The following is a 16,630-nucleotide window of genomic DNA, read 5'->3' as shown; positions in this document are numbered from 1 at the left end:
AAGGAAGGAAGGAAGGAAGGAAGGAAGGAAGGAAGGAAGGAAGGAAGGAAGGAAGGAAGGAAGAGGAAGGAAAAGAAAAATAATTTTTTGCTTAGATCTGTACCTTATTTTTTAATTGGGTTGCTTTCTTGATATCCAGATTCTTGATTTCTTTATGTATTTTTGATGTTAGCCCTCTATCAGCTGTGTAGTTGGTAAAAGTCTTTTTCCACTCTGTAGCTTACTGCTTTTTCCAAATGACAGTGTCCTTAAGCTGTGCAAAAGCTTTTCATTTTCTTGAGGTCCCATTAATTAATTGTTGATCTTAGTATTTGTGCTAGTGGTGTTCTATTCAGAAAGTCTTTTCTGCCAGTGAGTAATAGGCTATTCACCTATTTTTTCTGTCAGGTTTTGTTTATCTGGTTTTAGGTTGGGGTCTTCAATCCATTTGGAGTTGAGTTTTGTTTAGAATGATGAGTATGGATCTATTTTGATTCTTCTACATGGAGCTGTCCAGTTTGACCAGCACCATTTGTTAAAGATGCTGTTTTTCTTCCAATTTATAATTCTGCCTTCTTTATCAAAACTTAGGTGTCCATAGGTATATGAATTAATATATGAGCCTTCAATTCTATTCCATTGGTGAGTCTGTTTTTGTGCCAATACCATGCTGGTTTTGTTACATAGGTCTGTAGTACAATTTGAGATCAGCGGCTGTGATACCTCCAGGAGTTCTTTTATTATTCAGGATTGTTTTAGTTATTTTGAGATTTTGTGTTTCCGTTTGAAGCTGAAAATTTTCTTTTCAAGATCTATGAAGACTTGTGTTGGAATTTTGATGGAGATTGCATTGAATCTGTAGAGTGCTTTTGGTAAGATGGCCAGTTTTACTATATTAAAACTGATCCATGAACATGGGAGAGCTTTCTGTCTTCCCATATGTTTTTCACTTTTTTTTTTCTTTTTATCATACAAATCTTTACTTGCTTGGTTAGAGTTACCCCAAGATATTTTATATCATTTGAGGCTCTGTGAAGAATATATTTCTTTCCTTGATTTCTTTCTCAGACTGTCATTTGTAAATAGGAGGCTTACGGATTTCTCTAAATTAATTTTATATCCTGCTACTTTGCTCAAAGTGTTTATAAGCTATAGGAGTTTCCTAGTGGAATTATTAGGACCACTTATGTATACTATCATATCATTTGCAAATAAAGATACTTTGACTTCTTCCCTTCCTATTTACATCCTCTTAATCTCTTTCAGTTGTCTTACTGCTCTAGCTAAGACCTTGAGTACTATATTGAGTAGGTATGGAGAGAGTGGACAACCTTGCCTTGTTTGTCATTTTAGTGGGAATGCTTAGAGTTTCTCTCCATTTACGTTGATGTTGTCTACGGGCTTGCTATAAATTGCGTTTATTATGTTGAAGTATGTCCCTTGTGTCCCCAGTCTCTCATGAAAATCAGGTGTGAGCTCCGTATGTGATTTAAACTATAATAGTGCCTTTGTGTTTGGTTCCTAGATGTTTAGACTGCAATATCTTCTTGCTGGATTTTTTGATACAGTGTTCTTCCCTACATCTTCTGATTAGTTTTGGTTTGAAGTCTGTTTTGCCTGATATTACAATGATTACATTATCTTGCTTCTTAGGACTATTTGTTTATAATATCCTTTTTCCATCCTTTTACCTCGAGTTGATGTCTATCCCTGATATTAAGATGTGGGTCTTTTGGATGCAGCTTAAGGGCGGATCCTGTTTTCAAATCCATACTGTTAGTCTGTCTCATTTTACTAGGGAATTGAGACTATTGATGTTTAGAATTATCAAGGAGCCATGTTTGTTGGTTCCCATTATGATGTTGTTGTTGTTGTGAGGGGATTTTCCCCCATTATTTTGATTTCCTGGTTTGATTTATTTATTCCTTATGTTTTCTTAGGTGTGGTTAGCCTCTCCATGTTGTAGTTTTTCTTCTAGAGCCTTCTGCTGGACTAGATTTGCAGATAGATGTTGCCTAAATTTGGTTGTGTCGTGGAATGCCTTTTCCTTTCTCCATCTATTGTGATTGAAAAGTCCTGATGGGTTTATGTTTCTTTTAAAAGTTTGTAGAACATCTGACCAGGTCCTTTTGGCTTTTAGAGTCTCCATTGAAAAGCCAGGAGTTATTTTTACATAGCTGCCTTATATGTTAGTTGGTCTTGTTCCCTTGCACCCTTTTAGTATTTTTTCGACTGTACATTAGTGTTTTGATTACGTAACAAGAGGAATTTATTTTCTGGTTCCGTTTATTTCGTTTTCCATATGCATCCTATACCTTGATAGACACCTCCTCCTTTAGGTTGGGGCAATTTTCTTGTACGATTTTGTTGAGTTTCTTCTCATTCCTTTATGCCTATTATTTGTCGATTTGGTCTGTTCATCACATCTCAGATTACTTACATGTACCTAGATTCTTTTAGATAACATTTTCTTTGACTAAGGTCTGCATTTCTTCTATCTTGTCGTCAGTGCCTGAGATTCTTCCTTCTCTTCTATTCTGTTGGTAAGGCTTGCTTCTCAGGTTCCTGTTCAAGTTTCAGTTACCCCTCATTTTAGGTTTTCTATTTCTACTTCCATGTCTTGAACTGTTTTCTCCATTTCATTCCACAGTTTGTTGTGATTCATAGATTTTTTTCATGGATTTATTAATTTCCTCTTAAAGGACTTCTCACATATTCATAAAGACTATTTTTAAGTTTTTGTTTTGTGTTTCAGCTGTATTGCATTTTCAGGGCCTGCTGTGATAGGGTTGTTGGGCCCTAGGGAAGACATACTGCCCTGGCTGGTGTGTTTTTATGCTGATGTCTGAGCATCTGGATTTGGGATGATCATTATTCTAGATGCTGAAATCTGGTCCTATCTTTGTTGGGTGGGTGCTTTGTTCCTTGGCTTCTATTACCCTCTCTGGTTCTTATGAGAGTGTGGTGGCTGTAGGTTGCCTGGTAGGGAATGTGGCCGAGACCCTGTCAGGTGTGGCCATTATCGGGGAGAAATGTATTTCTAGGTATTGGGAGCAAACACTTCGAAATGAAGGTAAGCTTGGGGTTGAGGGCATCCACAGAAGGAAAGCAGAATGTGTCACTGGATTTGCTTAGTCTACTGGGAATGACGGCAGGGAGGACGGAAAGGCCACTACAGTTGGTCTGCTCCAGAGATGGGCTTGGATTTGGAGGTGAGGAGAGAGACTGAAGGTCTGAAGACTGCCTACTTGCTTCCTTGTCAGGCATGGGGTTCCCAGGGAATGGCTGTGGGAGTTGGACAAAAAACGACTATTTATCATGTATCATATGCCATTATTACTGTGGCATTTTCTGTGCTCTTGTACCTCTGTCTAGGTTGGAGGGCCTTGTTTTGTTTTGTTTTTTTCCCAGGACTAGTTAATAACAGTGATGCCAGGACCTGTGACGTGGCTTAGCACTTGACAGGCTGCATTTGATTGTCAGAGCCATGTAAAGGTGGATGGAGACCATTGACTCCACAGAGCTGTCCTCTGACCTCTGCACACACGCTCAGATCTTACACACCAAATGACTAATATACAAGTAAAATACAAATTATACTAATAGGAAAGACCAATATATCATAGGTCAGGGTGACAAAGGGCAAGACCTTTTACTTTTAGGAAAACACTTTCCATTCTTACAATTTAAACAAAAGACTTAAAATCACTCATATAACAGGTTAAATTGCAGAAGTGGATGATCCACAGCACGGGTGGAGGCTGAAGTGGGTAGCCATATACAGTGGAGTCCTTGCTACCTTGAATAAGACACTATTCAAAATCCATGTACTCATGCTATTTTAACAGGGCATTTCAAAGTTATTCTGAAATTACTGGATTTGTACATTTTCTTTCCTGGTGATATACAGAATTTTCCAAAAAGAATCATCCAAATAAAAAATACGATTAAACCTTGCAGTTATTAGGAGAACTTAAATATAATTCATATTCAGATTCACAAGAAAATTAGTTTTTGAGGTTTCATTTAAGAGGAATCAGTTTAATCATAAGCATTAGACCCCTAAAAGAATATATCATTCTACACAAAATCTCCTCTCAGCTAAAGGCTAGCCTTTTAATGCTTTTAATTATGGAGAAAATAAATTGCACTTGAAATATCATTATTTCAATAAACTATATTATTCATAAGTTTTATTTTCTTTAAAGATAATTGTGTCTTCAGAGACAGGAATTAAATTAATTTTGTGTGGTTAGAATGCTGTCCCAGTAGAAGAAAGGAAACGACAGTGTAAATGCTCTTACCACTGAGCTGCAGTCCCCAACCCAAAAGAAAAACACACCGAAAATGCTTATTGTCATGATGTTTGAAAGATCAAGATTTTAGGTGATTTTGATTTCTCCTTTCTGTATGTTTTTGTATTTTCCATGCTTTCTCTAAATTATTTTTTTATTTTAGAATTGGGGAGATAATTTTAAATTAGTATAATGACTTAAGATTTCTGCAAGGCTTCATAGCTTGATTTTATTTTCTTTGTTTTACTTAGGGGAAAATGGCTTTACTGGCCTCAAATAGCTGCTTTATTAGATGTAATGAAGCAGGCGATATAGAAGCAAAGAATAAAACAGCAGGAGAAGAAGAAATGATAAAGGTAACTACCTCCTACAAGTTAGGAGTGGCGTCTGTGAACACAGGACAGCCTGTGTCACTTTCCAGGCCTACCTACCTTTTCTGTCTGATCCAGATGTGCTTTACTTTGAATCACAGATCTAGTCATGTCATATTTATGCCGTGCAATTAAGAAAGTACAGCAAGAGAGCAATTTTAGTTTTTTTCTGATATTTAATTTTTAAGATAGATGTTTGTAAAGCATGAAAGTTTTAAGTAAAAACATTCAAAGACTCTTGTGTCCTACCTGCATGGCTCATCTAGTTCCTATCTCTGCCCTGTCCCTACTTTTTCGCATTATTTTCTTGGTTTGGTTTTACTGTTGCTTGCTGGCTTGCTTGCTTTTTATGTCTGATATGAATATTTAAACACATTTTTTTGTTCTTCTTAATTTTTATATCTTCGAGATTGTCTTTGTATATCTGTGTCAGAAGTCTTCCCCTTCCTCCTTTTTATTCCCTAAATAGTGTTCCATTTTAGAGATGTTCCTTACTTTATTTAATCAGTCATTTATAAGTTGAAATGTAGATTGTTTCCTGGCTTTTGTCCTCAAAAAACAGTACTGTAACACATGACTAAATCTGCAGAAGCAAAATTTTATATGCTTTGTGATTGTTAGCTACTGTGAAGTTGCCTGACAGAAAGGCTGTATACTCTTGTCAACATTCATAAGTAGAATTGTTTTATTAACTACTTTGGCACCTATGATATTAGCTATTAAATAAACATAAAAGTCTTAATAGAACTTTTGGGTCTTTGGTGCTCAGATTTTGTCCTCTTTGTGAATCCATATGCTCTGTACATGAGGAGAAACATGAAGAAGTTAAAACAGTTGTTTGTTATACTTTGAGGGAAGTCACTAACTGGAAGGAAAGCTCCTTCTTCCAAGCAGAGTTCCATAATGCTACTCTTTGCTTTTACTTAATGGTAAAAGTTATACAGACACCTTCATCTTATCAGTGACGTTCTCAATAAACTCCCCAGATCCTCAGGTAGCTAACTGGAATCTGCGGAAGCCTTGTTTCAGCTTACATATAATACCAGTTGATTCTATTAATTGTATGTGTGTGAAATCAAAATCACATCACATTTCTGAGCTTGTCTTTCCTAAATCTAACTGCTGAGTTAATTGTTTTCTTGGTTCACTTTAAAAAAAGAACACATAGAATGTTCTTGCTTAGCAAATGGGGAGAGGAAGATAAATGTGTAACCTACTGGGTTCTTTTTAATATCCAGATTAGATCCTGTGCTGAAAGAGAAACCAAGAAAAAAGATGACATCCCAGAAGAAGACAAAGGAAATGTGAAGCAGTGTGAAATCAACTATGTGTATGTATTCTCCTCTCAGACTCCATTCTGGTAGTCAGGGTTCTCAGGCCCCCTGATAGTAAGGTACATGAAGCTCCAGAAGAGCTGAAAATGGAAACTCAAGGATGAGCCAAGTTGAGCTGAATGCTTTTCTTACAGCCTCAATTTTCCTATTTATTCTTCCAATGTTTAAAGCTAAAGCTGCCTGGGTTGGTCAGCTCTCTTTCTTTAGTAGAGTTGCTTTCACACCACCCAGGGGCCATTCATGTTCCAGACACAAGGTCTTCAACCAGCCAACATCGCTAGGAGAAGGAAACTTTCCAGGGCTGCACATATGACAGCCCTCTTGATGGATCATAAAAACCACCTTTGTAGTAGAGAAACTATGGACTCTTATACAGTTAGGTTTGTTAAATAAATGTGTTGGAAAACTTAATAGTATTTGGAATTTAGTAAGGAAACTACTATAATAAAAGTTTGAGATTTGTTTTTTTCAATGTGAGATCTTTCTTCACAGAAAGAAATTTCAGAGCTTTCAAGACCACAAACTTAAAATAAGCAAAGAAGATAGTAAAATTCTTAAAAAGGCTCGGAAAGATGGATTTTTGCATGAGACACTTCTGGACAGGTAATTGTAGATTTACATAATTACAGCAGTTTTCAAAATCAGTACATTATATTACTGTTTTAGAATTTTTGTCTTCATCTTTAATTTATGTAGTAATGTTACCTAAATAAGACGTAAGTGTGGGGAAAGTGTGCTAAAAACAAACTCCTATGTTAGAACCAAAATGTAAATATTTGCATTCTTTTGGCTCTCCAGGTTTAATTGAAATTATTTCATAAATGTACTGAACTACCAGGCCATTTCCATGGTGTAGCAGTTAACATGCTTGCCCCGCATATATTTGCGTCCCATCATCTTCCCTTAAGAACTTTTTTCAACAATTTACTCACTTTCCATCCCAGCTGTGGCTCCTTCCCTCGTCTCCTCCCGGTCTCACTCTCCCTCTTACTCTCCTGTCCCTCATCCCTACTCCATGAATATGGGAAGTCCTCTCCTAGCCTATCAGGCCCCATCAGGACTGTCTGGATCCTCTTCCTGTGTGGTCTGGCTAGGTCACCCAACAAGGGAGAAGTAATCAAGGAGTAGGAGCAGGCAACCAAGTTCATGTCTGAGACTGTCTCTTCTCCCCTTACTAGGGAACAGGGAACCCACATGCAGTCTGAGCTGTCCATGGGCTACATCTGAGCAGGGGGTCTAGGTCCTCTCTATGCATGATCTTTGATTAATGCATCAGTCTCTGCAGTTCCCCCCTGTGCCCAGCTTTTTTGTCTTTGTTGGTCGCCTTGTGGTCTGTTGGTCTCCTATTAGTCTCCTGTCCCCTTTGGGTCCTTCTATCTCCACCTTCTTCCATAAGACTCCCTACTCACTGTGCAAAGTTTGGCTGTGAGTCTCAGCATCTGCTTCAATCCTCTGCTGGGTGGAGTCTTTTAGAGAACATCTGTGGTAGGTTCTGGTCCTGTTCCCTCTCTTCTACCACTTCCAGTGTCCACCCTGTTTTCCCTGCTGAGTGAGAATTAAGCATCTTCCCTAGGGTCCTCCTTATTGTTTAGCTTCTTTAGGTCTATAGATTTTAGTATGGTTATCCTATATTATGCGGCTAATATCCACTTATAAGTGAGTATATACCATGCATGTCTTCCTGCTTCTGGGTTACCTCACTCAGGATGATCTGTTCTACTTCTATACATTTGCCTGCAAATTTCATGATTTCTTGGTTTTAATAGCTGAGTAGTATTCCGTTGTGTAAATGTACCACAATTTCTGTATCCATTCTTCTATCGAGGGACATCTAGCTTGTTTCTAGATTCTGTCTATTACATAAAGCTTCTATGAACATAGTTGAGCAAATGTCCTTGTTGAATGGTGGCACATCTTTTGGGTATATGCCCAGGAGTGGTATAGCTGGATCTTGAGGTATAGCGCCAGATTGATTTCCAAAGTGGTTGTACAAGTTACAAGTTTACATTCATACCAGCAGTGGAGGAGGGTTCCCCTTTCTCTACATAAAGGACCTTGGTGTAACTCTTAAGAAGAGTGCATGGAATCTTACATAAGAAGTGGGAAATAGTAAGATCTGGAGAGGACAGGAACTCCACAAGGAGAGCAACAGAACCAGAAAATTTGAATACAGGGGTCTTGCCAGAGACTCATACTCCAACCAAGTACCATGCATGGAGATAACCTAGAACCCCTGCACAGATGTAGCCCATGTCAGTTCAGTGTCCAAGTGGGTTACATAGTAATAGGAAGAGGGACTGCCTCTGACATAATCTGATTGGCCTGCTCTTTGATCACCTCCTCCTGAGTGGGGAGCAGCCTTACCAGGCCACAGAAGATGACAATGCAGCCACTCCTGATGTGATCTGATAGACTAAGATCAGAAGGAAGGAAAGGAGGACCTCCCCTATCAGTGGACTTGGGGAGGGGCATGCGTGAAGAAGGGTGAGGGAGGGTGGGATCGGGAGCGGAGGTTATGGGGGCTTATGGGGGGATACAAAGTGAATAAAGTGTAATTAATAAAATAAAAGAATTAAGAACAGACACAGAAAGTTGCTTAAGTAATACCAAGATTGTCTGTGCCTTCTGTAAGAGTAGTAAATGTTTCTAAGACTGAAATAAAAATCTATGGATTTGTATCCAGATTAAAAATTCAGTAAGGGAAATTGAACCTGTTAAGGTTAGATTCAGCAATATGAAAGATATTTGTCATAGTGTATTGTTGATACTTGTTCCAATTTGTTTCTATTGAAATAAGTGACAGCCTATAGCTACGTCCTGGGAAAGTAGGCAGGGAAGTTAGCTGAGGGCTTAACACAGTCACTCTGTAGAGTGCCAAACTAAAGAGGAATCTGATAATCTCCTGGGACTTGTAAAGCCTTATGTTGCTAATTACTCCTAATCCTCTCATCTGATAAAATAATATGTAATCTTGTACTTCCTGTCAATCTGTTGCTATAGTTAGTAAAGATGAAATAGTTATTTGGAGAAATTTTTTTCAACCTTGAAAATTAACATACATGTGGTTCCAAGAAGTCAGAACAGGACATAAAATATAGTCAGACTAAGAGTTCTGAAATAGAATAATCTGTTAGACTAGCAGCTTTAAAAGTAGCTTAAAAAAATACACCATTTTTGTTTAGTAGAAACCGAGGGCAGGCTTAAACTCATAAGTGACTAATGTTTCTTGTGAACTGAGAAAGCCCTTAAGCCACCTTTGTCTTACGAAAGTTAGGAATCAGTTTACATTATAAGAAAGTTGAAAGACAAAGTTTTAGTAAAATCTTTTAATATAATTGTTTAATACAGTAATGAAAACAGAATAATTTGCAAACATGAGTTTTCTGTTTAGTAGCAGTTGGCTCTGTATTATATGTTTTACATTGATCGGTGGTTTTGTCTTAAACAGGAGAGCCAAATTGAAAGCTGACCGATACTGCAAGTGACGTGGACGTTTTTCTGTTGCTTTGAGTTTTTTTTTTTTTTCCTGAATAAAAATATTGAGTATAAGTGCTTTTATAGAGTTTTTGAATCCTTTTGAAATTATTGCTTAATTTAGTAGTTTAATCCAGGTCCTTCATGGGATTTACTTTTCAGGTAAGTGTATCCACTTAGGCAACTACAGAACTTTTTATCCTCTGCATTCCCTGTCATGTTACTCCAGGAAGCTCGCTCCCCCGCTGCCGTGGACTCTCACTGTTGCTGTACTACCTCTTTTCCTCAGTCCAAGCTTGATCAGTACTTGATTTAGAGGAAGTTAGAAACTGTTAAGCTGAATAGTAAGTAAAGCTTTGATACACTTCCCCCTTTTTTTTTTTCCTTTTTTCCTTCTGTTTTCCTTGTGTGTTTGCTTGCCTGCTTGTTTTGTGGTCTAGTAACATAACAGACATTGTCCTGCTGTATAGAAGGACATTTCAAGAACAGCCTGGGATATGTGAGACCCTGCCCACCCCCACCCCCTAAAAAAAGTGTTTTAGGCGAGGAGAAGGAGCAGAGGTCGAGGGGATCAAAATTTATTAAGTGAGCTTTAAAATAACAATAGCCATCACTCCTGAGACACTAAAAACACTAAAACTGAGACTGAATGCCACAGTTGGAGTAGACCCAGAATAGCTGCCTCCGTGTGGGGTAATGACTCATAGTTACTCATTTCACAAGTTTGGGTGCCTCAAAAGTCCCAGTCTGGCCAGGAAATTTCCACAGAGCTTGTGGCCTCTGTTCCACAGTGAAACTTGGAAATGCTGATTCTGCTAGACACTAAGAAACCAGCAATGTGAATCAATTCAGCACAAGACAGAAAGCCAAGTGACAAAAGGAGAGAATAATCCTCCTTCTGAAATACACTTTTTAATCTGTGTACTTAAAGGTGCTGCCTACAGTCAGGGTGGACCTTCCCACATCAATCAAGGAAATCAGGACAGTTCTTTCTTCAGGTGAGGTGCTCTATTCAGCTGATGATAATTTGTAGCAAGTTGACATTAAAATCAACCATAATAGAAAACAAAAAAATGTTTGCTATCCTGCCAAACACTGCCCTACTCCTAGACTTGATGTTCCATTCCTCTCCCTAGCTAACAGTGTTCTGTCTGTAATCACGGTCCCTAGTGTATACTCTTGCAGGTGATCTAGCCACCTTATCCCTGCCCCGAAGCTGGGCATTGCCTCACACTGCTCTCCAGTATCTGAGCTTTGAACTGGGAACTTCATCTTACACTCAGTCAAGGCTGCTTGTCTTTCTAAGGGTCATATTTCAGTAGCAGACAGCAGGAAGAGGATAAGGGTGCTAATAAACATATTTCCACACAGCAGTCTGCCACAACCAGAAATCATCCAACCTAGAATGCCAGCATTTCAAGACTATAGAACCTGCAGACTAACATCATGTGAGCATTCCTGCCCCCAAACATCATGAATAAATAGCTCAAAAGTACAGAATAATAAAATTACCTAGCCCACCTGTAGTCTCCAGTAGAGGTTTCTAGGAACCGTCCTTAGATGCAAGGTTTAACACATCTAACAATTAGACCCAAAGCTTGCAAGTTAGGAAAAACAACAAGTAAATCTGAAACAAGTGTTAGAAACTACATTGCGGGGGAGGAGTGGAGACACTGAAAGATGGAAAGATTTCTCATGGTGAAGGATTGTCATAATTAATACTATAAAAAGTGGTTGTATTACCCAATGCCATCCAGAGATTCAATGCAGTCCCCATAAAAATCCTTGTGATGTTCTTCACGAAGTTAGAAAACAAGCATAATTAATATGAAAGCAAAGACTGACTAATGCAGTCTTTGGCAGTAACACAATACCCAGTCTTATACTACGGAGCCATAGTAACAGGAGCAGCATGGTACAGAGGCAATAAAACACAACACCAACAGAGAATAGAACACTCAGACTAAATCCATGTATGTAGAGCTACCTACTTTTGTCAAAGTTGTCAAAAACACATTGGATAAGAATACTGCCTCTTTAATAAACCTTTCTGGGAAAACTGGATTTCCACATGTAGAACCAAATTATATTCCTATCATTAACACTGAATAAAGGTCAAAATGAATTGAAGATCACAATAGAAGACCTGAAACTGAAACCACTAGGGGAGAACAGTTTAACAAATTTTCTGAAAAGAATTCCAATACTACGAGAAATAACCCCAAGAACTGATAACTGGAATTACAGGAAATGTTAAATTCTGCACAGCAAATGAACTATCACTTGTCTCTGAAGAGAGCCTACAGAATGAGGGAAAAGAACAAAAAACAAAGCAGCCAGTTACACATCAGCCAGGATTAATAACCTAGAATAATAAACTTCAAAAGTTAGACAAGTCATATATTCAGTAAAATCTAAATAAACAGTTCTCAGAAGAAGACATGGAAATGGCCAGTAAATACTTGGAAAACATTCAACATCCTGAACTAATAGGGAAATGCAAATTAAAACTACTTTGAGATTCCATCTCCTCCAGTAAAGCGAATCATCAAGAAAGCATGCTACAGAAGATGTGAGGAAAGAGGAACTCTTATACACTAATGAGAATGCAGGCTGACGCAACTACTTTAAGAAATCATATGAAGGGGCTGGAGAGGAGTGGTTAAATGCACTTGGTGCCCTTGCACAGGACCTGGGTTTAGTTTGCAGCAGCCACTTGTTGGCTAATGACAGTCCATAACTCCAGTTACAGAAGATATGACATCTGGCCTCAGGCCACTGCACACACCTAGAGTACAGACAGACACACAAGCAAAACACCTAAACACATAAAAATATGCCATACTGGGTATGGTTGCACACACCTTTAATGACAGCAAAGGCAGAGGCTGGTGGATCTCTGGGTTTGTTGGTAGCCTGGTTTACAGAACAAGTTCCAGGGGAGCCAGAGAGAAACCCTATCTCAACAAGAAAAAAGTGGGAATAATAATTTTTTAATTAGTATGGTGGTTCCTCAAAAAGAAAAAAAAAATGAAAACTATGGTATGACTTAGCCATACCACTTGAGTATATATACCAACAACTAAGCAACATGCCACAAAGATCCCTTCACACCCATGCTCATTGCTTCGTTATTCACAATAGGCAGGAAACTGAGCCAGCCTAGGTGCTCATCAGTAGATCAGGAGATAAACTGGGGTGCAAAAACACAATGGGATTTTAAACAACCGTTCAGGAAAGTGAAGTCATGACACTTCTAAGAAAATGGATCTAACTGGAAATCATTGAGTTTTGAAATAAGCCAGACTTACACAAATATGTTTTATAAAAATGCTGAATTCAAATTCATAATTGTGTGTGTGTGTGTGTGTGTGTGTGTTTATATTGAGGAAGAAGGGTTGCACGACAGTCATGAAACTAAAAAGATGACCATGAAATGGGAGGAAGAGACCATAAGATGGGAAGTTAATGGATTACTAATAGGAAAGCAGAAAATAGATACTAATGGGGTGAGGGGGAGGGAAGGAAGAACAAAGCATAATAATACGTATGAAAATGTCATGGTGAAATGTTGGCATTCTTTCTTTGTTTTGTTTTGTTTGTTTTTTTAATGTTGGCATTCTTTAAACTACCTTATTTACATTTCTTATGCCTCTACCTCCCTTTTCCACCCCAATCCCTTCCAACACCGCAATACCAGGTAGGAGAGAAAGGTTAGTGGGGAGAAGGGGTGCATAGTCCTCTTTAGCTACTTCCCACTAGATAGTCCTGTTCCTTGGGGCAAATCCAACCCTCACTTCAGGATATCTCCAACTTCCTCTCTTCAGGCTGCATCAACAGCAACCAGGAGCAGCAGGAGGATGGGGAAAACACAAGAAGCCACCTTCTTTCTCAGAGACCCTTTCCCTCTCGGGGCTGTGGCATTATTTTCTCTCCAGAGTCCTCAGATTGAAACTATCTTCGGCTGGGAAAGAGCCCATCTCAGAGCCCACATGAGGCAAGTCGTTTGCTGCTGTGGACAATCTGAATCAGCCCCATATCCCACACCTGGGATTAAAACAAAAACATGTTTACATAATAGTTTTTTAAAGACAACAAAACTTCCACAACAGTGAAAGTCATTCCTGTACGAACTTAAAACTTAAAAGGAAGACTATTCTTGAAAAACTACCATCAAAAGACAGACCCTGATTTCAAGTCCTTGCTTGATACTCAAGACTATGTCTACTGACTGATTTTCCTAGAACAAACGTGTCTGCAGTTCTGTATATATTGTGTTCCCGGGTCCTTTGACAGCCCAATATTCTCCAGTTTTCTATCTTTATTCCAATAAGTAGACCTAATTACAGATTCTCAGAAGATCAAAATATGTATTGTATTAGGGAATAAATATACCAGTGAAGGTGAGCACCAAACATAGATAATAGATCTGCCTGGTTATCTTCACCGATGCTGCTAGAACATCAAAGTCAGTCTGGGAAAGTGGCAGAAGTTAAATCAGAAGTCATAGAGCACTGATCTGTCACACCCAAGGCCCAGGATTCAGCCTCTACTTGGTGTTGTGGGATAAAGGCATCTAAATGTGCCCCTTTTTACAGCTCATATCTCAGGTTGTTAGGAGAAATTCTGCTTAAAGCATTAAAGTATTAAGAGTATTGTCCTGATATAGCAGTCTAGTAACCTTACCAAAAAAAGATAAAAATAGTGGCCTAAGAAAAAGTGTCCACATTTTTTCAGATTAGATTGTTTCTAACTGTATAGAAGTTCACTGGGGTCCATAGACTTTTTTCTTGGAGGAAATACATAATATAAAATATTTTTGTTGAAAATAGTACTTTACATACCCTGAAATCTTTACAACTACTAAATATTACATGTTTAAAAGACTAATAACTTTCCAGGTGAAGTGGTGCATACCTATAATCCTAGCTCTTGAGAAGTGGAGCCAGTATGATCAGAGTTTAGTTTGGGTTACATGAGACTCTTACCTCAAACAAAACAAAGCCGTCAAAGATTTGGTGGCTTATTAGGATTGTTTTTATTTTTAACCTTTAAGGGGTTTTTGAGAAGGTCTTCAGTAGCTCAGGCTGGCCTCAAAGTTGCGATGTAGCAACTATGTAGTCTGGTCTTAGATTCTTGATCTTTCTGCTTCCACTTCCCAAGTACTAGAATTGTACTTGTGTACCACCGTATCTTCCTTGCAGCATTCAAATGTTAAAATCACAGTAATGTGGATACTGAAGTCACTAAAACTGAAGTGTGATACTGAGAAGGAAAAAAAAAAGATTTCAGGTTGGTGTGGGGTGCTGTTGAAGAACATTGTGGAGATGCTGTGGTGATGGGTGTGGGTGCTGTCATCCTGACAGACAGGGACAGTGAGGTGTTTCAGAACTAGTATTTGGAATCCTACGTGATCCTCCAACTTTGGGTATATAGGAATGAAAGTTGAACTCACCCTGGAAAAAAATCAGAAGGTGCATTTATGTGTGAAAGCCAAAGTATTTCCTTTGGAAATTTGTAATTTTCTATTTGTTTTTCAGGCTAGCTTTGAGTTCTCAGAAATAAAGGGTTCTTCCTGCCTGTTTTCCATGTAGCTAGCATTAGAAGTCTAAGAGGACATTCATTCTTCCTTCTGTGGTTCTGTCCCCACTCCGCTGTTAACTGTACTCAGGAGCCAAGAAAAATCCTACTTGTAGACCTCTATTTCATTACTTACTGTCACAAACTAATACTAAATGTGGTGGCATTTTCTTTTCTGAGATTCTCATGTCAAGTCAAACTCTACAGATGAGGAAGATTTCATAGCCAAGTCTTCTATTCTGAGCTATAAGGTAGATTTCATATCATGTACAATTCTGTGCTAGCTAGTTTTATGTCAACTTGATACAAGTTAGAGTCACTGGAAAGAAAGGAACCTGAAATGAGAAAAGGCCTCTATGAGATCAGGCTGAGAATGACAGTAAGTAGCACCCCTTCTTGGCCTCTGTGTCAGCTACTGCCTCCAGGATCTTTTCCCTGTTTGGGTTCCTGTTCTGGCTTCCAACAATGACAAACAATGATGTGGAGTGTTAAGTAGATGAACCTTTTCTTCCCCAAGTTGCTTTTAGTCAAAATGTTTGATCACAGCAGTAATAACCCTAACTAAGACACACACATTATTGAAACATCTAATCTATTTGGATTAAGTGTTTAAATATATCTGTCACCAAAACATAAAACGTATAGAAGCAAGAAAGATAGCAGGAACCCTTGGGGATGAATGGTTATTAAACCAGATCACACCTGGAAGCCTCTACCAAAGTTAGGACACTTGAAATGTTGAAAAAAAAATACCAGAGATGTTTCAAAAGAGAATCTGAATACAATAGCCACATTTCTCAGAAACAGTGAATAGGCTATTCACTCCATATGAATCATAAGAAATGATTCATGAGCCTGGGCAATACAGTGGTATGTTTAAAAAAGAAAGAAGCAAGAAAATATTAAAAATTTCTACTTAAGGTAACACTATGACTCAGTGGTAGGGCATGTGCAAAGTTGGAGGTTTGGTTCCAAACAGTTAAATAAATAATAGGTTTGGTTAAACATTGGATTAGACAGCCAGAGAGAAAAATTAATAAACCAGAAGGTACCTGAATATATGACGCTCCATACATCCCAAAGCGACAAGGAAGATCTGATGAACTCTAAGCCAAAGAAGCATGGAGAGCATAATGAGAATATCTAGTATATATTCTGTTAATGTATGAGATAATAGAAAAACTAAAAGAAACAATAGAACAACTAAGAATTTTTCAGACAACAAATTTTGGCATACTAGAGAAATCCAAATATAAATATCACATGTGTACGTTATGGAGAAGCTACTTAATTGAATGTTTTTTTTAAAGCCAGAAAAGTGATAATCTAGGAAAATTCAGCAGTTTAGGTGATTGCTAGATTTTTGCCAAGCACCATGAATCCTAAAGATAGCAAAATGGTGTCTTCTTGAGTGAGAGAAAACAATTGTCAAACCAAAGTTCTCTACTTTATGAGACTGCTTCCCATTTTCCCGTTTAAGATTGAAATGGTCCACGTGAGACAGTTACTGACAACCACATCTATTAAGCCAATTAAAATTTCTAAATTCCTTTATGTTTTTAATTTCTTTTATTTTTCACAATTAATTCATTTTATA

The 16,630-nt window shown here is 38.1% G+C and overlaps 1 protein-coding gene across 3 annotated transcripts in view; it reads left to right on the top strand.

Moving 5' to 3' along the window:
• The window catches only part of Frg1 (FSHD region gene 1), a 23,542-nt gene extending 9,983 nt beyond the window's left edge, over positions 1-13,559 (top strand). Inside the window, exons 6-10 of one of the 3 annotated variants that reach the window (XM_055593515.1) lie at positions 4,526-4,630; positions 5,884-5,975; positions 6,472-6,582; positions 9,683-9,797; positions 13,281-13,548. In XM_055593515.1, coding sequence (XP_055449490.1) covers positions 4,526-4,630; positions 5,884-5,975; positions 6,472-6,582; positions 9,683-9,764 — 390 coding nt within the window. In that variant the 3' untranslated portion in view covers positions 9,765-9,797; positions 13,281-13,548. Of the gene's footprint in view, positions 1-4,525; positions 4,631-5,883; positions 5,976-6,471; positions 6,583-9,427; positions 9,526-9,682; positions 9,798-13,280 lie in introns of those variants that run through there. The other 2 variants (XM_055593517.1, XM_055593516.1) reach the window with 2 other exon arrangements.
• The last annotated feature ends 3,071 nt before the right edge of the window (positions 13,560-16,630 follow it).

The sequence above is a fragment of the Psammomys obesus genome, unplaced genomic scaffold, assembly GCF_907164565.1.
Source record: "Psammomys obesus unplaced genomic scaffold, mPsaObe1.curated_primary_1811, whole genome shotgun sequence".
NCBI lineage: Eukaryota > Metazoa > Chordata > Mammalia > Rodentia > Muridae > Psammomys > Psammomys obesus.
This window is presented reverse-complemented; position numbering and strand designations above follow the sequence as displayed.